The 23,140-nt window shown below is 40.7% G+C and overlaps 1 protein-coding gene across 1 annotated transcript in view; it reads left to right on the forward strand.

Moving 5' to 3' along the window:
* The window catches only part of ZBTB11 (zinc finger and BTB domain containing 11), a 58,173-nt gene that overhangs the window by 25,012 nt on the left and 10,021 nt on the right, over positions 1–23,140 (forward strand). Inside the window, exons 6-8 of the mRNA XM_080655693.1 lie at positions 12,907–13,152; positions 21,249–21,393; positions 22,692–22,809. Of these exons, the coding sequence (XP_080511819.1) occupies positions 12,907–13,152; positions 21,249–21,393; positions 22,692–22,809 (509 nt within the window). The remainder of the gene's footprint in view (positions 1–12,906; positions 13,153–21,248; positions 21,394–22,691; positions 22,810–23,140) is intronic.

Below are 23,140 nucleotides of genomic sequence, written 5' to 3' on the forward strand. Positions count from 1 at the left end.
TGTGGCAGCTTTAAATCAGTAAGGATGGCCTGGCTGGTGTGGCTCAGTTGGGCATCATCCCTGCACCAAGAGGTTTCTGGTTTGAGTCCCGGGCAGGGCACATGCCTGGGTTGCTGGCTTGACCCCCGGTAGGGGGTGTGTAGAAGGTAGCAAATCGATGTTACTCTCCCATCAATGTTTCTCTCTTCTCCCTTCCTCTCTCTCTAAAAAAATCAATAAATTATTCTTTAAAAATAAATAAAATTGGGAGGGATAACTTGGCTGCAGAGGTCCCCCCTGAGGAGTAAGAGTCCCCAGCCTCAACCAGATACCCAACCCCGAATTCCAGTGCCAGGAAGAGGACTGACTATAAAAACCAGAGGGGAGTGTGGCTGAGTGAAATGGAGGGCTGCCAGAATCCCAGGCAGTCTTCTTAAAGGGCCTGAACTCAGACTCACTTTCTCTAAACTCCAGTGCTGGGGCAACAGCTAGAAAGGAACCAGGGATATACAGGGAGGAACTTATTTTTCTTTTTTGGCACCAGGGTGAGAGTTTTCTGTCAGACAAAAGTATTGGTAGAGTCCATTGTTACTTTTCTGAGACACCCATACCCATAGAGCTGACAGATAGGCATCATATCTGAGACTCCATCAACCTGGCTCACACTGTTTGCCCTGCCCTGGTGATTGTCGAGACCCCCTTCACTTAACCTTCAGGCCCATCTAAGCCATTTCCAGTGGCTTTTTCATACAATTGACCTCTCTTGCCTCCTGCTCTAGACTTTCCTTAAAACTCTCAAGCAGTCTCTACATAGTCCATGCCTCTTGCTAAGTGCCACAGGGCCATCACTAGCTGCAGCCTGCCTTGGTTCACAGTTTGGTCTCTCTTGGGCATCTCCAAGGCAAACATAAGTAGCAGCCATCTGCAGATCTCTCTGTAGCTATGCCCCAGGCAGGGCATAGATGATGGTTGACTTAGCACCACAGCCAGTACATTTGTTGGACAGCTTCAGACCATATCAGATTATAACCGTACCACCTCCATGAAAGACACACTCAAAGTGGGGAATCAGTGAGCACCAAAGCCCTACTGAAGCAACTCCTGCTCTGTAAGGTTGACTTGTGCACAGCAGCTCCCTCACTGTACTCTAAGCTAGTCCTCACTATTGTCCTGGGGGTCATTCCCTCCCAGTGATGCAAACAGCAATCAAAGTTCAATTATTTTTTTTAATTTATTTTTTTTTATTGTTTAAAGTATTGCATATAGCAGTACATATATCTCCTTTTTTTTTCCCCATTGACCTTCCCCCAGCCTCCCCTACCCCCTGTCGCATGCCCTCATCCCACCCACCCCGCCCCGTGTCTTGTGTCCATTGGTTGTGCATACAAGTCCTTTGGTTGATCTCTTTCCCCTCCTCCTCAACACTCCCCAGCCTTCCCTCTGTAATTTGATAGTCTGTTCGGTGCTTGAATGCCTCTGTGTCTATCCTTTTGTTCATCAGGTTATAATGTTCTTTATTTTCTATAAATGAGTGAGATCATGTGGTATTTTTCTTTCATTGCGTGGCTTATTTCACTTAACATAATGCTCTCCAGGTCCATCCATGCTACTGCAAATGGTAAGAATTCCTTCTTTTTTATAGCAGCGTAGTATTCCATTGTGTAGATGTACCATAGTTTTCTAATCCACTCATCTGCTGATGGACATTTAGGCTGTTTCCAAATCTTAGCTATGGTGAATTGTGCTGCTGTGAACATAGGGGTGCATATATCCTTTCTGATTGGTGTTTCTAGTTTCTTGGGATATAGTCCTAGAAGTGGGATTACTGGGTCAAATGGGAGTGCTATTTTTAGTTTTTTGAGGAAACTCCATACCTTCTCCACAGTGGCTGCACCAGTCTGCATTCCCACCAGCAGTGCACGAGTTTTTCCTTTTTCTCTGCATCCTCGCCAGCATTTGTCGTTTGTTGATTTGTTGATGATTGCCATTCTGACAGGTGTGAGATGGTACCACATTGTCATTTTGATTTGCATCTCTCGGATAATTAGTGACTTTGAGCATGTTTTCATATGACTCTTGGCCTTCCTTCTGTCTTCTTTTGAAAAGATTCTATTTAGGTCTGTTGCCCATTTTTTTATTGGATCATTTATCTTCCTTTTATTAAGTTGTATAAGTTGCCTGTAGATGTTAGAGATTAAACCTTTATCAGTGATAACACTTGCAAATATGTTCTCCCATACAGTGGGCTTTCTTGTTGTTTTGTTGATGGTTTCTTTTGCTATGCAAAAGCTTTTTATTTTGATGTAGTCCCATTTGTTTATTTTCTCTTTAGTTTCCATTGCCCTAGGAGTGCTATCGGTGAAGAAATTGCTTCGTCATATATCTCAGATTTCTCTGCCTGTGGATTCCTCTAGTATTTTTATGGTTTCCTGTCTTATGTTTTAAGTCCTTTATCCATTTTGAGTTTATTTTTGTGTATGGTGTAAGTTGGTGATCTAGTTTCATTTTTTTGCATGTATCTGTCCAATTTTCGCAACACCATTTACTGAAGAGACTGTCTTGGCTCCATTGTATGTTCATGCCTCCTTTGTCAAATATTAATTGAGCATAGTGGTTTGGGTCAATATCTGGGTTGTCTATTCTATTCCATTGGTCTATATGTCTGTTCTTGTGCCAGTACCAGGCTGTTTTGAGAACAGTGGCTTTGTAATACAGCTTGAAATCTGGTATTGAGATCCCACCTACTTTGTTCTTCTTTCTCAGGATTGCTGTGGCTATTCGGGGTCTTTTTTTATTCCAGATGAATTTTTGGAGAGTTCTTTCTAGGTCTGTGAAATATGCCATTGGTATTTTAATGGGGAGTGCATTGAATCTATAGATTGCTTTGGGTAGTATGGACATTTTAATGATGTTGATTCTAACAATCCATGAACATGGTATGTTCTTCCATCTGTTTACGTCTTCCTCTATTTCTTTTTTCAGTGTCCTGTACTTTTCCGCGTATAGGTCTTTTACCTGCTTAGTTAATTTTATTCCTAGGTACCTTAATTTTTTTGGTGCTATGGTAAATGGGATTGCTTTTTTAGCCTCTCTTTCTGTAAGTCCCTATTGGTGTATAGAAATGCCTTGGATTTCTTGGCGTTAATTTTGTATCCTGCTACATTGTCGAATTCATTTATTAAGTCTAATAGTTTTTTGATGGAGTCTTTCGGGTTTTTTATGTACAGTATCATTTCATCTGCAAATAAGGACAGTTTTACTTCTTCTTTTCCAATTTGGATGCCTTTTATTTCTTCTTCTTGTCTAATCACAATGGCTAATACTTCCAGTACTATGTTGAACAGGAGTGGTGAGAGTAGGCATCCCTGTCTTGTTCCTGTTCTTAGGGGAAATGGTTTTAGTTTTTGCCCATTGAGTATGATGTTGGCTGTGGGTTTATCTTATATAGCTTTTATTTTTATTATTATTTTTTAAAAATATACTTTATTGATTTTTTACAGAGAGGAAGGGAGAGGGATAGAGAGCTAGAAACATCGATGAGAGAGAAACACCGATCAGCTGCCCCCCGCACACCTCCCACTGGGGATGTGCCCGCAACCAAGCTACATGCCCCTGACCGGAATCGAACCTGGGACCCTTCAGTCCGCAGGCCGATGCTCTATCCACTGAGCCAAACCAGTTTTGGCATTATATAGCTTTTATTATGTTGAGGTATGATCCTTCTATTTCCACGTTGCTGAGAGTTTTTATCAAGAAAGTGTGTTGGATTTTGTCAAATGCTTTTTGTGCATCAATTGATATGACTATGTGATTTTTATCTCTCAATTTGTTTATGTGATGTATCACGTTTATTGATTTGCGGATATTGTACCATCCTTGCATCCCTGGGATAAATCCTACTTGGTCATGGTGTATGATCTTTCTGATGTACTGCTGGATCCGATTTGCTAGAATTTTGTTGAGGATTTTGGCATCTATGTTCATGAGGGATATTGGCCTGTAATTCTCTTTCATTGTGTTGTCTTTATCTGGTTTTGGTACTAGGGTGATGCTGGCTTCATAGAATGAGCTTAGAAGCGTTCCTTCCTCTTGAATTTTTTGGAATAGTTTGAGGAGGATAGGTTTTAGTTATTCTTTGAATGTTTGGTAAAACTCCCCTGTGAAGCCGTCTGGCCCCGGGCTTTTGTTTGCTGGAAGCTTTTTGATAACTGCTTCAATTTCTTCCATAGTTATTGGCCTATTGAGATGTTTAGATTCTTCCTGATTGAGTTTTGGAAGGTTATATTTTTCTAGGAATATGTCCATTTCCTCCAGGTTTTCTAGTTTGTTGGAATAGAGTTGTTCATAGTATTTTTTTAAACAATCCTTTGTATTTCTGTGGGGTCTGTTGTTATTTTTCCTCTTTCATTTCTGATTTTGTTTATTTGGGTCCTCTCTCTTTGCTTCTTGGTGAGCCTTGCTAGAGGTTCATCAATCTTGTTTATCCTTTCAAAAAACCAGCTCCTGGCCAAAACTGGTTAGGCTCAGTGGATAGAGCGTCGGCCTGTGGACTGAAGGGTCCCGGGTTCGATTCCGGTCAAGGGCATGTACCTTGGTTGCGGGCACATCCCCAGTGGGGGGTGTGCAGGAGGCAGCTGATCGATGTCTCTCTCTCATCAATGTTTCTAGCTCTCTATCCCTCTCCCTTCCTCTCTGTGAAATATCAATAAAATATATTTTAAAAACAAACAAACAAACCAAAAAACCAGCTCCTGGTTTTGTTGATCTTTTTTATTGTGGGTTTTTTTTTTTTTTTTTTTGTCTCTGTGTCGTTTATCTCCGCTCTGATCTTTATTATTTCCTTCCTTCTGCTTCACTGGGCTTTTCTTGTTGCTCTCTAACTCTTTGAGTTGTAGGGTTAGGTAATTTATTACCATTGTTTCTTGTTTTATGCAGTAGGCTTGTAGAGCTATGAACTTCCTTCTCAAGACTGCTTTCGCTGTGTCCCGTAGATTTTGGATTGTTGTGTTTTCATTTTCGATTTTTGCCATGATGTTTTTTATTTCTTCCTTGATCTTTCTGGTAACCTAGTCATTGTTTAATAGCATGCTATTTAGTCTCCATGTGTTTAATTTTTTTGGATTGTTTTTATTGTAGTTGATTTCCAGTTTTATGCCACTGTGATCTGAGAAGATGCTTGATATGATTTCTATCTTCCTGAATTTGAAGAGACTCCCTGTGACCCAATATATGGTCTATCTTTGAAAATGACCCATGTGCACTTGAGAAGAATGTATATTCTGTGGCTTTGAGGTGAAATGTTCTGAAGATGTCAATTAATTCCATCTGGTCTAGTGAGTCATTTAGGATTGATGTTTCTTTGCTGATTTTTGTTTAGAGGATTTGTCCAATGGTGATAGTGGGGTATTAAAGTCTCCTACTATGATTGTATTGCTGTCAATCTCTCCCTTGATATCCTCCAGGAGTTTTTTTTATGTATTTGGGTGCTCCTGTATTGGGTGCATATATGTTTACCAGAGTTATTTCTTCTTGTTGGATTGCTCCCTTTATTATTATGAAGTGGCCTTCCTTACCTCTTTTTATGTCCTTCACTTTGAGGTCTAATTTTTCAGATATAAATATTGCTACCCCCACTTTTTTTTTTTCCATTCGCCTCGAAGACCTTTTTCCATCTCTTCACCTGCAGTCTGTGTGTGTCTTTTTTTCTGAGGTGGGTTTCTTGTAGACAGCAGATATATGGGTCGTGTTTTCTTATCCAATCTGTTACCCTATGTCTTTTGATTGGGGCATTTAATCCATTTACATTTAAAGTTATTATTGATAGGTACTCGTTTTCATTTTTATTCTTTACCCCTTTGTTCCTTCTTCACTTCCTATTTCTTTATTTTTATTTATTTATTATTTTTTTACAGCAGACCCTTTAGCATTTCTTGCATTGCTGGTTTGGTGGTAATAAATTCCCTTAGTCCTTTTTTGTATGTGAAGTTCCTGATTTCACCTTCAATTTTGATTGATAGCCTTGCTGGGTACAGTATTCTTGGATTCAGACCCTTCCTTTGCATGACTTATATTTCATTCCATTCCCTTCTTTCCTAATGTGTTTCTGTTGAGAAATCAGTCGCTAGTCTGATGGGGGATCCTTTGTAGGTAACTTTTTGTCTCTCTCTGGCTGCTTTTAAGATTCTTCTTTTGTCGTTGGTGTTTTCCAATTTAATTATAATGTGCCTTGGCATCAGTCTTTTGGGGTTCATTTTGCTTGTGACTCTGAGAGCTTCTTGGATTTGTGTGGGTTTTTTCTTCCCTATATCAGGGAAGTTTTCTGTCATTATTTCTTGGAACAGGTTTTCTATTCCTTGCTCAGTTTCCTCTCCTTCTGGAACCCCTATTATGCGGATGTTGTTTTGTTTCGTGTTGTCCCAAAGTTCCCTTAGGCTCTCCTCCTGCTTTTTAATTTATTTTTCTAGAAGCTGCTTTACCTGGGTATTTTTTCCTTCCTTGTCTTCTAGCTCACTGATGCAGTCCTCTGCTTCTTCTAGTCTACTCTTGATGCTTTCTATTAAGTTCTTTACAGCAGCAATGCCATTTTTCATTTCTTCTTGGTTCTTCTTCATTTTGTCTTGGTTCTTATACATATTGTCTAATTTGTCTTCCATTCTTTTCAGCCACCTTATGACCATTTCTCTGACAGATTGCTTGCCTCCATTTCGTTTACTTACTTTTCTGGTGATGCCTGCTTTTCTTTCATATGTGGGCTGTTTCTTTATCTCCCCATGATCTCTCTTCTCCGGGTGTCTGGTTATGTAGTTCTCTCTCTTATCCCAGGCGAAATCTGACCTTTCCATTAGGGAGTGTAGAGCTCCTCTGAATCCGCGTGCTTGTGCCACTTGGGGACGAGTGTTCTCGGGTTCGCAGCTTTTCGGTGGGTGCTATAGTTGTAGATTCCCCGGTCTTTTCAGGCTTCTGATAACATCCACTTTCCTCTTCAAGATGGCTCGATCTCTGGGTCTGAGCCGGTCCCTCCAGGAGGGAACCCAGCAGCAGTGGGGGCTGCCTGGTCAGGGTTGCCCCGTCCAGCAGTGCCCCATCATCTCCTGGAGTATAGCTGTCCCTCAACTCACCAACAAACACTCCCCGTGCACCCACACACTCTCCCTTTGTTTTCTCACTCACACTCTATCTTGCAGTCTGCCTTTCCGTCGGCAGCCATCTTCTTTCTCCTCAAAGCTCAATTATAATGGGGCAATGCACACAGCCCACAGAGGGGCACACTTGGAGCACCCAACTCAGGTGACTGGAGGATGCTTACTATACAAGGCCATTCTAAGTATAGGAGATATAGCAGCTCTACCTAATAAATAGAAACAAACATAGGGAAACATCCATAGTAAGGAGAAAAAGAAATAGGTCCCAAATGAAAATAGGAAAAATCTCCCAAAGAAGAACTAAATGAAATGGAGGCAAGAAAACTACCAGATACAGAGTTTTTAAAATACGGTTATAATGATGCTCAAGGAACTTAGAATTTCTAAGGACATAGAACTTCAACAGCATGAAAAAGGACATAGAAACTATAAAAAAGAACCAGTCAGAAATGAAGGATACATAACTGAAATGAAGAACAATTTACAAGGAATCAATAGTAGGTTAGATGACAGTGAGAATCAAGTCAGTGATTTGGAACACACAGAAGCAAAAAACACCCAATCGGAACAGCAAAAAAAAGATTCCAGAAATATGAAGATAGCGTAACAAACGTCTGGGACAACTTCAGGCACATCGACATTTTCATCATGGGGGTGCCAGAAGGAGAAAGAGAACAAGAAATTGAATATCTATTTGAAAAAAATGATAGGAAACTTCCCTAACCTGGTGAAGGAAATAGACATACAAGTCCAGGTAGTACAGAGAGTCCCAAACAAGATGAACCCAAAGTGACCCACACCAAGATACAAAAGTAAAATGCAGAAGATTAAGAATTTTTTTTTTAGAGCTAAGTTGTTTTTTTTAAAATGTTTTTATTGAATATTTTAGAGAGAGAAAGGGAGATGGATAGAAACATCGATGAGAGGGAAACATTGATCAGTTGCCGCCTGCACGTCCCCTACTGGGGATCAAGCCTACACCTGGGTGTGTGATTTGACCAGAAATGGAAATGTGGTTCCTGGGTCAGTGCTCAACTGCGGTGCCAGACCAGGTGGACCAAAGAGAGAATCTTAAAAGCAGCAAGAGATAAGCAGTTAGTTACCTACAAGGGAGCTTCCCTATATGCCTGTCAGCAGATTTCTCAGCATAAACATTGCAGGCCAGAAGGGACTGTCAAGAAATATTCAAAGTGAAGAAAATCAAGGAATTACAACCAAGATTACCCAGGAAAGCTATCATTTAGAATTGAGGACATACACAGAGCTTCTCAGACAAGAAAAAGCTAAAGGAGTTGATCACCCGCCAAACTACTATTATATGAAATGTTAAAGGGTCTTCTTTATTTTTAATATATTTTTTATTTATTTCAGAGAGGAAGGGAGAGAGAGATAGAAATATCAATGATGAGAGAGAAGCATTGATCAGCTGCCTCCTGCATGCCCCACTGGTGATCGAGCCCACAACCCATGCATGTTTCTTGTGTCCTAGGTTGACTCAACCACTGAGCCATGCCGGCTAGGCTAAAGATTCCTTAAAAAGAAGGGGAGCCTGGGTGAAAAGGTGAAGGGATTTATAAGTACAAATTTGTGGTTACAGAATATTTATGGAAGTGTAAATTATGCAAGCGATTAGCCAAAGGACATATATACATAGCCCATGAACACTGATAACAATGTGGTGAAGGTTGAGGTGAGGGGTGCTGGGTGGAGGAGGGAAAACAGGGGACATCTGTAATATTGCCAACAATAAAGAAAAAAAATGTAAGAAAATGAAATCTCATTGCCCCCCCCAAAAAATTACAAAGTATGATGTCAGAAATAAATGAAAAAGTTACATCAAAGAAACAATAACCAGGTGCTATATTTTTATTTGTTTATTTATTTATTTTTAATCTTCACCTGAGGATATTTTTCCATTGATTTTTAGAGAGAGTGGAAGAGAAAAAGACAGAGAAATATCAATGTGAGAGAAACACATTGATTGGTTGCCTCCTGCACGTACCCCAACCAGGGCCCAGACTGGGGAGGAGCCTGCAACCGAGGTACATGCCCTTGACCAGAATCGAACCCGGGACCTTTGGTCTGCAGGCCAACACTAACCACTGAGCCAAACCAGGTAGGGCCACGTACTATATTTTTTTAAAAGGGTACATTAAGAGAATGGGAGAGCTTTTTAGGAATAAATATATAATATAAAAATCTCAGAAAAGTTAGGAAATAGAATTTACTAAATCTCTCAGAAAATAATGCAAAAAGACAAGTTACAAAATGGGAGTAAGAGACATTTAGAGGATTGGTGTAAGGTATATAATATCCACATAATTCCAAACAAAGAATATGGAGTAAAGGAAATCATTGATGCAATAAAGAAAAATTTCAGAGCTTAAGTATAGAAGTTTTCTTGTTAAAAGGACAGGTTGAATGCCCAGAATCATAGATGAAAATAAACCTATATCAACATCCTATGTAATAAACCCCAATATGCAAATTGACCAAACTGCAGAATGACCGGTCGCTATGACGTGCACTGACCAGCAGGTGTCAGATGCTCAATGCATTGAGCGTCTGACCCCTGAGAGGGAGGTGACTGGCGGCTGTGATTGGGGAGTGGGGCTGGACAGCAGGCAGTGCTAGGCTGCCAGCCAAGGCAGGTGCCAGTGGGGCCCTCCAATTGCCCTACCCACTGGTCACCCCACAGATGGCCCTGATCGCCAGCCAGGCCTAAGGACCCTACTCTATATATTGGGAACAGTCTCTTAGATTTAAACATTAAAACCTGGCAAGGCTACTCTAACACTGAAAAAACAGGATGATGCAGCGATAACATGCATGGACTCTGGCTTGCACATTTTGTGGTCATCCCTGATTCTGACACTTATAACTGTGTGACAAAGTCAGTTACTTCTCTCTGCTTTAGTTTTTCCACCCATAAGGTGGGGAAAATGGTACTACTGCCTCAGAAGGATCATGTTATGTACTACTTTTTATAATCAGAGCAAAAATAAAGAAGCTGCCCATACAACAGCAAGATGCCTTTCACCTGTAGGAGAAGTATGGTAACTGGTGAATGCAGCATCCTGGATTGTGAGAGGGATGTCTGACTGCTGGTTTAGGCCCAACATCCCCCGAGGGGTCCAGATTGCGAGAGGATGCAGGCCAGGCTGAGGGACCCCTTCCACCCCCGTGCTCGAATTTGCATGAATTTTGTGTACCGGTCCTCTAGTATATTATAAAATTGCATAATTGCCCAGCTAGTGTAGCTTAGTGGTTGAGCATCAACCTATTAGCCAGGAGGTCAGGTTCGATTCCTGGTCAGGGCACATGCCCAGATTACAGGCTTGATCCTAGTATGGGGTGTGCAGGAGGCAGCCGATCAATGATTCTCTCTCATCATTGATGTTTCTCTCTCCCTCTCCCTCTCCCTTCTTGTCTGAAATCAATTTAAAAAAATTTTTTTTTAAATTTCAGAATCAAGGGACAATGAAAAAAAATCTTATAAATTGCAAGGCAGAAAAAAGATGCTCAGTATCATAGAAAGGAAGTAAGAGTCAAAATGGCCTCAAGCTTTTCACCAGCAACAATAGAAGTAGAAAACAAAGGCACAGTGTCTTTAAAATTCCACAAAAGGGCCAGTAACAGTCAAGACTCAATTATAACAGGAGGGTCCACACAGTGCACACAAAGTACATTATCAGAGCACCCAGGTCGGGTTATCAAGGAGACTACACCACTGGGTTCCATAGGACACCTACTACTTAAAGCCATCCTACTAAGACTGGGAGTCATAGCAGATCTCCCTAATACATAGGGAAGCAGCTAAAGTGGGGAGACAAAGAAACATGTCCCGAATGAAAGAAAAGGAGAACTCTCCAGAAAAAGAGCTAAATGAAATGGAGGCAATCAATTTATCATATATAAGGATGTGGAGAAAAGAGATATGATTTCTAACTTGGAATCTATAGCCAAACTGTCAGTTATTTCTGATGGTAGAATAGGACATTTCCAGACATTTTGCCTCTCAAACTCCCTTTCTCAGGAAGCTGTTGACAGAGGTGTTCCACTAAAATGAGCAAGACGTGGGAAACTTGAGGTGCAATTCTAGAGTCCAAGTGTAGGAGACAGGGCATAGTGCTTTGGTAGCTAGAGATCTCCCATAAGGTGATGTGTTTTGTTAACCCTCACCAGAGGATATTTTTTCCATTGGTTTTGTTTGTTTTTTTGAGAGAGAGTGGAAAAGAGGGGGAAGAGGGAGAGACAGAAAGAGAGAAACATCAATTGGTTGCCTCTTGCATGCACCCTCACTGGGAAAAGGTATCAGCCTACAACCGAAGTACGTGACCTTGACCAGAATTGAATCTTCAACCCTTTAGTCTGCAGACCAGACCCTGAGCTAAACAGGCTAGGGCTAAATATTTATTTAGTTTGTTTGGTTTTTTGTTAATCCAAGATGATGTGTTTTAAATCTCCTCTCAGTAGACATTTGGCAAAAGGGTTTAATGATGAATTAGCAGTAAATACAGAGCAGTAAGCAAAACAGAAAACAAAAAGAGAATCGTAGTGTAACATATGTAATAACATTTACATCATCCAAATAATGTAAACACTGAAGTAGTTCTAATAAAAATTATAATATTGAAAGAGTAGGATAATGTGAAGGATTTGCATATGTGTGGAGTGTGGGGGTATGGGAGAGTGTCGTCGTCTATTACTGTTACTTGGAGTTATAAAGATAAACATCATGAGAGAGTAAACAAACAAAAAACAAGTGAAAGAGGTAGTGGATCAAGAGACGAGTTTTATTTATTTTTTTAACGATAAATTTTGTAACCCTGGCCAGTTTGGTTCAGTGGATGGAGCGTCAACCTGCAGGCTGAGGGACCGTGGATTCTATTCTGGTCAGGAGCACATGCCCAGGTTGTGGGCTCGGTTCCCAGTGCAGGGTGTGCAGGAGGCAGCCAATCGATTCTCTCTCATCATTGATGCTTCTATCTCTCTCTCCCTCTCTCTTTCTCTCTGAAATCAATAAAAATATATATTTTTAAAAAACAATGCTGCCCTAGCTGGTTTGGCCCAGTGGATAGAGCATTGGCCTGTGGACTGAGGGGTCCCGGGTTCGATTCCGGCCAAGGGCACATGCCTGGGTTGCGGGCTTGATCCTCAGTGGGGGATGTGATGGAGGCAGCCGATCAGTGATTCTCTCTCATCATTGATGTCTCTCTCCCTCCCTCCCTCTTCCTTCTTCTCTAAAATAAATAAAGAAGTATATTTTATTTTCAAATGCTTAAAAAATAAGTTTCATAAATGGTGAGTATATATAACTTTGATTTCATGAATTCCCAGTAACTACTGGATAATATTCAACGACCATCACAGTTTTATTTTTCTACTTTTTCAAACCCCTGTTTTTGCTCTACCTAACAACTATTAATACTTCTATAATGATAGCATTCTTCAGTCTTTGTCTCTGTCCTACAATTTCTTCAAGACAGACCTAGCCTCCTCAATGAGGCCTTTATTATTTGTATTACTCCTTAAATATTTTACCTTTATTTACATATCCTGTTTCTGCGGTTAGATTATAAATCTCTCCAGAGTAGAGGCTGGCCTTACCCTTTTCATCTTTATAATCTGGTACCTATAGCATATTGACTTTTACATAGTCTGTGTGTTTATTGATTTATGTAATTGTAACATAGAAATGTGAAGTTGACATATGAGTCAAGTTTCACTTAACATTTGTAATGAAATTACATTCAGACAGAATTTTGTTTACTTTTTCTTTTAGCTGTGTAAGAAACAGTTTCAGTACAGTGCCTCCTTGAGAGCACACCTTATTCGACATACCAGAAAAGTTGCACCCTCTTCATCATCATCCAATTTCACATCTAATGAGGCATCAGGAACATCGTCTGAGAAGGGCAGGACCAAACGAGAATTTATATGTTCCATATGTGGAAGGACATTACCTAAATTATATTCTCTTCGAATACATATGTTAAAGCACACTGGTGTAAAGCCACATGCATGCCAGGTAAAGCCATAACATTTATTTTGTTATATAAAGAAGATTGAAATTTAAGTGGTGATGAGACTGGTTGATTCTGGAGTCACCCTTACTCTTAAAAAATGTCACAAGGAATTCTGTGACTTTAGTTTGTTGCCTGGGTAAAGGGTGATTCCTAATTGTGTTCTTTAATTTGCTGTTTAATTTATTGTAAATTGAAATGAATCTATTTAGGATGTTCATGGAATTCATTAAGATATAGGGGATGTATTGGGTGAGAATCATCATCCCAGTCATCCCTTAACCTTCAGCAGGACTAACCTGTACTCAAAAGGAACCTAGGGTTTAGACATATCTCCTTAGCTAAATCCTCTTCACTATGTATCCACTAGTGCTGAGAAGGACTGAGGGTACAAATACCAAAATATGACTCCTAAGTAAATAATACTATGATTAGCCAACATTAGGCTATTCTCTCTCTCTCATTTTTTGTTTTGTTTTAGCTTTTTGTTACATGAGAATCCTATCTAATAAAGAGGGAATGTGCTAATTGACCATCATGCCCTCACAAAGATGGCGGCGCCCACAGCCAATAAGGGAATATGCTAATTGACTGCCACGCCCTCAAAGATGGTGGCGCCCAATCCCCTCAGCCCCGCCAGGGTGGCAGGCGCACAGCTCCGCGCACCTGCCTCCAGTGTCCCCCAGTCCCATCAGCCCCCCAGCCACCCAGGGCTGGCCCAAGGTGCAGGCAAACCTCGGATGGCAGCTGCCCAGCCACTCAGGAATGGCCTGAGGTGCTGGCAAGCCTCAGATGGCGGCTTCCCAGCTGGTGCCTGAGGCACAGTCATGCAGGGCCACCCGAGGCTCAGGTCACCAGGGCCAGCCGAGGCTTGCGCTGCTGGCAGTGGCAGCAGCAGAGGTGTGATGGGGGCGTTGCCTCCCCCCCGCCCCCGAGGGCTCCCGGACTGTGAGAGGGGGCAGGTCAGGCTGAGGGACCCCCCCCTCCAGTGCATGAATTTTCATGCACCAGGCCTCTAGTAGAATATAAGAGAATAAAATAGGTCCTATGTACTCTTCATTCAGATTCAGTAGTTATCAACATAGGGTCAACTGTCAAACTAAGTATTAATTTGGCCTCTGGTCTTCTAGTATAGCACTACTCAAAATGTGGGGTCTATGGAAGATAACTACAGAAATAAGAATAAGCTTTTAAAACTGTTATGGCAATTTGACATTGTTGTGACATTTCATTGCATTTAACAAAAATCTCTTCCCCAGTGGATTGCGGTGGCCGGGGAGAGGGGAGGAGAGACTGGTTCTTCATCACAGAGTTTGAGAAGCACTGTTCTAGCTGGTGTAGCAGGAAATTAATATACATTTTTTATTGCCTTGTAGTGAACCCCTTTCACGTCCCGCGTGGTTCAGGGTTCAGGTTCAGGGTTTGGGCTCTGGAGGAGGCCGCACGCAAATGGAAGAGACTAGAAAATATTAATTTGGAAATATTGGGGGCCAGGCGGGAGCCCAACTCAAGGGGAAGGACTCTGCTTTGCTCCAGCCTAGTGATCCCTTTTATTAAGCCTATGGGATCCACCCATAACTCTAGGCAGGCAATTCCAGTAATAGCCAATCAGCAAGGATTTACGTAAAATTAAAAGGTGGAGGTTGCTTTAGCTATCATTGTCTCAACTAGACAGTGGGTGGTTGGCTCTGACCTTTCAGAGCTTCAAGGTTGACCAGCCTTCGGGGTTCCTTGTCCACACCTCTCTGCTAGTGAAGGCAATGGGCGGCTTCCAACATATCCTGTTTTTTTTCCTTAAAAATTCTTGCATCTGCAGACTAGAAATAAACATATGAGAAGAAAAATGAGACAAGCAATAATGGTTATGCTGAGAGGCAAATGAATCAGTCTGTTGTAAGTTTCTTTCTGGGCCAACAGTTTTTTTGAGTCCCAATTTCAATGTCCAATAGTTTTGAGTCCCAATTTCAATGTCCAACAGTTCCTTATGTGTACATGTTAGCAATGATATGCTAGTTCTAGATGGTGGGTGAACAGTGGCAATGAAGGTCCGACCCTCTCTGGTTTGGTCCTGGGCAACCTGCAGTGACGCACAGCTGCTGACTGCTAGCATAGCAAGGCGTCTTCACCATCTTCTAGAGCTCTTGTCTTCATGGCTGGAGCAATCCGGTCAGCTCTTCTCTGGGATCCGTTGTTGCAGGAATCCACATGGGCTTGTAGTTTTCTGGAAATATACAAACATATTCTTGACCAAAGGTTAATAAAGGAATCTTTTCTATAAATTAGACTTGGGATCCTTTTTCATTTTTTGCCCAATTTTCCTTTGGCTTATTTTGACACCATGTGATTTTTCATGGGTGTCTTGCTATCAGTATTACAAATGAAAAATAACCTTCAAAGTAAATTTTCTTGATGTAATTTACTTACAGGATATTATTTCTCCACATATTTTTCCACTATCCCCCCCTTTTTTATTTAAATATTAGGAGGCTTTTGGAAATTTTTATAATGCAGTCTTGATAACTTTTAACTTTAATTTTTTGCACAAAAATATGACTGCTTTGGATTCATTGCATGTTAGGCAATTTTACTATGAGATGAACTATCAATAAAAAATTTTTCTTTTTCTTTTTTTTTTTTTTTAAATATATTTTTTTATTGATATTTTACAGAGAGGAAGGGAGAGGGATAGAGAGCTAGAAACATCGATGAGAGAGAAACATCGATCAGCTGCCTCCTGCACACCTCCCACTGAGGATGTGCCCGCAACCAAGGTACATGCCCTTGACCGGAATCGAACCCGGGACCTTCAGTCGCAGGCCAACGCTCTATCCACTGAACCAAACCGGTTTCGGCAATAAAAAATTTTTATTTAATACTTTAGGAACAGGTTTTTGTCCAGTACAATTAAGTTTTTATTTTTGAATATTCATTCATTTCAATTAGCCAATTTAAATTAATCTAAAATAAGGTTTATTTTTTAACTTCGCTTGTCCTAGATTATGGACAATAAATGACATTAATTAAACTTCCACAATTAGTCTTTGAGTAACTTTACATTAGCTTTGTCAGAGAGACAAAAACACAAATTATTTATTTCAGTTTATGAGGCCAAACTTACTGACTTTCAATTACAGTTCTTCAGATGTTTGAAGGAAACCTATTTCCTTCCAAAATAGTTTTCAGGCTACGGAGAGTTTCACTTAAAACTCTTAGTCTTTCTTTAAGACTACTATTTTACTGTCAGATTTAATACTCTAACAACAATCTTAGTTTACCCTGTAAATATCAGTGAAAGAGATTTCAAAATTTTTAAATTTTTCCTTTTTATTAAGCTAGAACTTTATTTTTAAAGAGTATCCCCTTTGGCTAATTAGCATATATAGAGGGATCATGGGAGGTCTCAGTAACTTTATTCAAAGAGAGGGGTTGGCCTTTGCTGTTTCAGGATGGCGGCCCCCAAGGGAGCCGCAAGCCATGTGGCCATCATGGCGGCTTGCCAAAGGCAGGCAGTCCTCATGGTGACTGTATAAACTATTAAAGCCAAAACTACACTGCAGACAAACAGAAATCTCACTAGCTGTTTCTAGTGACTTTATTAGAATTTAATTGTTTATAATTTAAGTAGGTATCTTTAATTAAAAAGCAAAGCAAAGCAAAGCAAATTTAGTAAATGTTTACGTCTGATTCACAAGGCACAAAAGCGGCCCCACCTTCAGCCTAATTAAAAATGCAGGCGGCTATGAGCTTTTTGTCATTCTAACTTTCCGTTGTTGGATCTTAAGAAACATTTTGCCCTCCGTAGAGGCCAAAACCTTCATAACATTTATAAGTAAAATATAGTTATTAATTTTTATTTAATAAAGCTTTCCATGCAATTTCAAGTATATTAGATCGGTTAAATTCAAAATATTTCCTTTAAGAAGAGAGAATACCTTCTTGAAAACATTTCAGGGCCCGTGAAAATGTTCCCAAATTTATTATCCCTCAGTTACAGCCTTGAAGTTTAACTTGGAAAAAACGTTCAAACAAATATCTATATATGATTTAAAGATTATATACTTTTTTATAATTATCTTAAGATATCAATTAAATTTAAATTGGTTATTCAAAATTTGGTTGGGATCACAGAATTAATCCTTCTTATTTAATTATTTAATTAGACCAACAAACAACATATTTTAAATTCCTAATTATTAGAGAAAACATATTTTAAATTTCTATACTGTAGGCATTTAATTACCACTATATAATTTCTCCCAATTTAATTTAATTTCAGTCTTTAAACATTTAGAGCTGGCAAGTCAAATATTTAGCAGTTCCTAGATTAATAACACTTTACATTTTTAAGAATAAATTTCAAAAATATAGGACATAATCAATCAATAGCTTCAATTCTGTCCTCTAGGTTTTTCTCATGAGGAAGCAAACTTCCAAAATTTTAAGCTGCCATAACCCACATTTCTGGATGGCAAAATAAGTTCCACAAGGGCTTAACCAGTTGATCTTAAAACGACCATGATTTTATTCTCTGCCTGGGGAAATTGAGTAGCAAGCCTGTAGATATTCAAATGCAAAAATTGTAACATTCTTTAAAGATGGCTGCTGGTGGGAAACTGAATTATCTGTTCTTCTGGGGGAAGGGCGTCTATCCCTTCCTCCATTAACAAAGGGCGTAGCCACTCTTTATCTGGGCTACTTGATCTTTATAATATATTTTCCAACAATTTTTTGAGATTTAAATCCAATTCCAATTATTTTAAGGCATTTTCTTTGGATAAATTCTTTTGTAACACAATTCACTTATTTTCTTGAAGGCCTTAAAATTAACTTTTTAACACCCTTCATTAGCATTTTAAAAACCACTCTTTATTATGGAAATGCGAATCCTGTTGCTGGAACTAGCCTGTGTTCTTTCCTTTTGGTCAAATCCACCATTTTTCTCAGGAAAAAAACAGTCTTGGGTTTTCATTTCTGTAGCCCTTGTAAAGAGTCAAGTCCAGCTCAAGACTTTATCTAATATCCGAAATCAGACCGTGCGCACATTTTGTCCCAAACTAGCTTTTCCCTTTACAAGTGCACAGATATCACAGGCACATTTCTAAATTTTTAAAACTTTTTCATGGCGAGAAAGGAGACTTTAAATTAGCATACTGGGAGAGTGGCCCTCCATATTGGATTGCCATGTGTCTCCCTTCCCCCACATCCTGCTTGCTCTGGGGGAAGTTTTCAGTAACAGATCTGGCTGCGTATCTTTTCATGCTTAAATAGATAAAGACAGATCTTAAATTTTTTCTTTCTTTTTTGCTTTCCGAAGTAATTACTAGCACCCAAGCTTATCTTTGCCAAAATTTGCATTTCCCAGAAAGTTCTTCTATAATTTTTAAGCAAAACTTTTAAGTAATCTCATTGCGGGAGAGCGGATAACCCTGCCCTCTCCTGCCACCTTTGAATTTCTCCCCACCAGAGGTGGTTTCAGCAGCAGAGTTTCATTTCTTACTACAGATTTTAGATTCCAAATACAAATTAAGATTTTATTTTATTTTATTTATTTTATTTTATTTTATTTTATTTTTAATAAGTGTATTCTTTTTTTTTTTATATTTTATTGATATTTCACAGAGAGGAAGGGAGAGGGATAGAGAGCTAGAAACATTGATGAGAGAGAAACATCGATCAGCTGCCTCCTGCACACCACCTACTGGGGATGCGCCCGCAACCAAGGTACATGCCCTTGACCGGAATCGAACCTGGGACCCTTGAGTCCCCAGGCCGACGCTCTATCCACGGAGCCAAACCGGTTTCGGCACAAATTAAGATTTTAATTTGAACAAGAAACCACATTCTTTAAGCATGCAAACCAAAAGTCTATAATAAAGTTTACTTTATAACCTAATTCTGCCCCATTAGCCTGGCTGAAAAAGACGTTCCCACCCTACTTACAGATCGCGACTTCTGCAGCTGATCCTGGGCTTTGCATGCAGTGAATTTCCCTCACCCATATGGTGATCTTTTCCCCACCTTTTCGGTGTATTTTTTCCCCCACCTTTTCGGTCTAGTCTTCCTTTCTTCGCTCTAGGTGAAAATATCCCCTCCAGAGGTCCCATGTCGAAGGTGCCAGTTTGTAGTGCCCCACATTTGGGCGCCAGTTTGTAGTGAACCCCTTTCACGTCCCGCATGGTTCAGGGTTCGGGCTCTGGAGGAGGCTGCATGCAAATGAAAGAGACTAGAAAATATTAATTTGGAAATATTGGGGGCCAGGCGGGAGCCCAACTCAAGGGGAAGGACTCCACCCCACTCTGGCCTTGCTATCCCTTTTATTAAGACTACTAGAGGCCTGGTGCACGAAATTCGTGTACGGGGTGGGGGGTGTCCCTCAGCCCAGCCTGCACCCTCTCCAATCTGGGACCCCTTGAGGGATGTCTGACTGCCCGTCGGACATCCCTCTCATAATCCACTACTGCTGGCTCCCAACTGCTCGCCTGCCTGCCTTTCTGATTGCCCCTAACTGCTTCTGCCTGACAGCCTGATCACCCCCTAACCACTCCCCTGCCAGCCTGATTGATACCTAACTGCTCCCCTGCCAGCCTGTTTGCCCCTATTGCCCTCCCCTGCAGGCCTGGTCACCCCTAACTGCCCTCCCCTGCAGGCCTGGTACCCCACCAACTGCCCTCCCCTGCAGCCTGGGTCCCTCCCAACTGCCCTTCCCTGCAGGCCTGGTTGCCTTCAACTTACCTCCTCTGCCAGCCGGGTCACCCCTAACTGCCCTCCCCTGCTGGCCTGATTGCCCACAACTGTCCTCCCTTGGAGACCTGGTCCCTCCCAACTGCCCTCCCTTCTGGCCATCTTGTGTCCAAATGGGGGCAGTATCTTTGACCACATGGGGGCAGCCATCTTGTGTGTTGGAGTGATGGTCAATCTGCATATTACTCTTTTATTAGATAGGATAGAGGCCTGGTGCATGGGTGGGGGCCAGCTGGTTTGCCCTGAAGCGTGTCCCAGATCAGGGTGGGGGTTCCCTTGGGGTGTGGGGCGCCCTGGGCGAGGGGCCTGTGCCATGCCCCCCTGGCAACCCAAGCCGAGGCCCTGGTATCTGGGGTTTATTTATCTTCTACAATTGAAACTTTGTAGCCTGGAGCAGAGCCAAGCCTTCTACTTGCTCCGTGGCGGCAGCCATTTCTCTTGGGACTTATGTATCTTCTATAATTGAAACTTTGTAGCCTTAAGCGGAGGCCTGGGCCCGCCAGGGCTGCAGAAGCTTGGCTTCCTCCATCGCCGCGGGCAACCCTAGCCTCCTGCTCTTTCCAGCTCCGTGGCTGCCGCCATTTCTGTTTGGGTTTATGTATCTTCTACCATTGAAACTTTGTAGCCTTGAGTGGAGGCCTAGGCGGGCAAGGGCAGGCGGAAAGCTTGGCTTCCTCCATTGCCGGGGAAACCCAAGCCTCCCTCCTGCTCTCTGTTGCCGTAGCCATCTTGGTTGGGTTTATTTGCATATTCGCTCCTGATTGGCTGGTGGGTGTGGCTTGTGGGTGTAGCGGAGTGCTGGTTAATTTGCATATTACTCTTTTATTAGATAGGATGGGATCCACCCATAGCTCTAGGCAGGCAATTCCAGTAATAGCCAATCAGTAAGGATTTACATAAGATTAAAAGGTGGAGGTTGCTTTAGCTATCATTGTCTCAACTAGACAGTGGGTGGTTGGCTCTGACCTTTCAGAGCTTCAAGATTGACCATCCTTCCGGGATCCTTGTCCACACCTCTCTGCTATTGAAGACAATAGGCGGCTTCCAACATAAGCTCCCATGTCTCTTTTAATATAGTATTTATACTGTTTAATCCCTCAAAAACAGCGTAAGGTTTTTTGTACTGCTTTGAGCTCTGCCAGTGATCACATGGGTATAAGAAAAATAGCAACATTTCGGAATCAGAAGATCATCAACCAGCTAATATCTTTGGCATTTGTTTCAACTTTCACTCTGTTATTTTGTTTATAATTTAAGTTTTTAATTTAAAATGGCATACAGGTTTTTCTGTCTTCATTCTTCAGTAGCAGCTTCTATCTGCTTTTTGGTTTTACTGTTTTAAATACCTGTGCTGTCTTAGGTCTGTGGAAAAACTTTCATCTACAAGCATGGTCTAAAATTACACCAGAGTCTCCATCAATCACAAAAGCAGTTCCAGTGCGATCTATGTGTTAAGTCATTTGTTACCAAACGGAGTCTCCAAGAACATATGAGTATTCACACAGGTAATGAGGAATTTATATTTCTATTGACATAATTCCTGAGCGGGGCAAAAGTAGGTTTACAATTGTGAGCATGGAGAAGACTTTATTCTTGTATTATTATTTATTAATTACTATATTATTTTCCATAGGAACAACTGTAAACCTACTTTAAACCCACCCTGTGCATATTATATACTATTAATTTACTGTTATATTGATTATGCTGTGATTATTTCAGAAATTATATTGATAAACTGATGGCTATATGTGTGCATTGTTTCATTAATGAGAGTAAAGCTAAAAGATGTTCTTAAATCTAGTTTTAGAGCTATCTTATTTTTGTAAAAATATTCATTGTTTTCCTCAGTATAGAAAAATGCATACTGAATGCTAAATCATGTTTAATTTGTTTCCTTTTTAAATATATATAATATATATTTTTAAATATATTTTATTGATTTTTTTTACAGAGAGGAAGGGAGAGGGATAGAGAGTTAGAAACATCGATCAGAGAGAAACATTGATCAGCTGCCTCCTGCACACCCCCTACTGGGGATGTGCCCGCAACCAAGGTACATGCCCTTGACCGGAATCGAACCTGGGACCTTTCAGTCCGCAGGCCGATGCTCTATCCACTGAGCAAAACTGGTTAGGGCTCAATATATTTTTATTGATTTCAGAGAAGAAGGGAGAAAGAGAGATTGAGACATCAATGATGAGAGAGAATCATTGATCAGCTGCTTCCTGCACACCCCACATTGGGGATTTAGCCAGCAACCCGGGCATGTGCCCTGACCAGGAATCGAACCTTGACTTTGGTTCATAGGTTGATGCTCAACCACTGAGCTTCACCAGCTGGGCAAATCCTGTATAATTTAGATGGAGGCACCTCAAGAAATGGTCATGCTTTTAAAACGTTACACAGTAGGCAAATGTATAACTGTCAGCATGCTCTGTGGCTTATAATTTCATTAGAATTGTTATTTTACATATACTTATTTTCAAATGCTCAAAGCAGTTATATGGAAATGGCTGATGAAGGGTAGATATCTCTTCTAGAACTTGTATTCAGCTCTTACTATTACATTCCAGATGATTATGAAGTGTATCACATTCTTTGTTTAGCAGTAGCCTTGCTAGCACTGTAGCTGAGAGGAAATAGGGATTTTGATGTGGTTTGTTGTTATTCTTAGAAGGTGGCTGCCAAATGGTTTATCTTCCATGTCCCTTTGATAAAATAACCTCTGAAATATGACATAAGATATTCTATTGGAAGAGCACATGATTGTTGGATTTGTGACATGGTTTTATTTTTATAGGAGAGTCCAAGTACCATTGCTCAGTTTGTGGAAAGTCTTTTCACAGGGGCTCTGGACTCAGCAAGCACCAAAAGAAGCACCAGCCAAAGCCTGAGGTTCGAGGCTATCACTGTACTCAGTAAGTGTTTAATGGGTGAACCATTCAATTAATTTCATGCTTGTGCTAGGTTTGTTTGAAAGTTGTTTTCAAAAGAAAATATTTGAGGTGGCTGTAGTTGATAACCACCTGCATTGTATAGTTGAAATTTGCTAAGAGTAGAACTTACACACACACACACACACACACACACACACACACACACATCCAAGAGGCTAGATGTGCTAATTAACTAGATGGAGGGAATCCTTTCATAATGTAGTATACATATATCAATTCATCATCATGTACACTTTAAATATCCTTAATTTTTTTTGTCAGTTATACCTCAATGAAGCTGGAGAAAAAAGAA

The sequence above is a fragment of the Plecotus auritus genome (genome assembly GCF_963455305.1).
Source record: "Plecotus auritus genome assembly, chromosome: 2".
NCBI lineage: Eukaryota > Metazoa > Chordata > Mammalia > Chiroptera > Vespertilionidae > Plecotus > Plecotus auritus.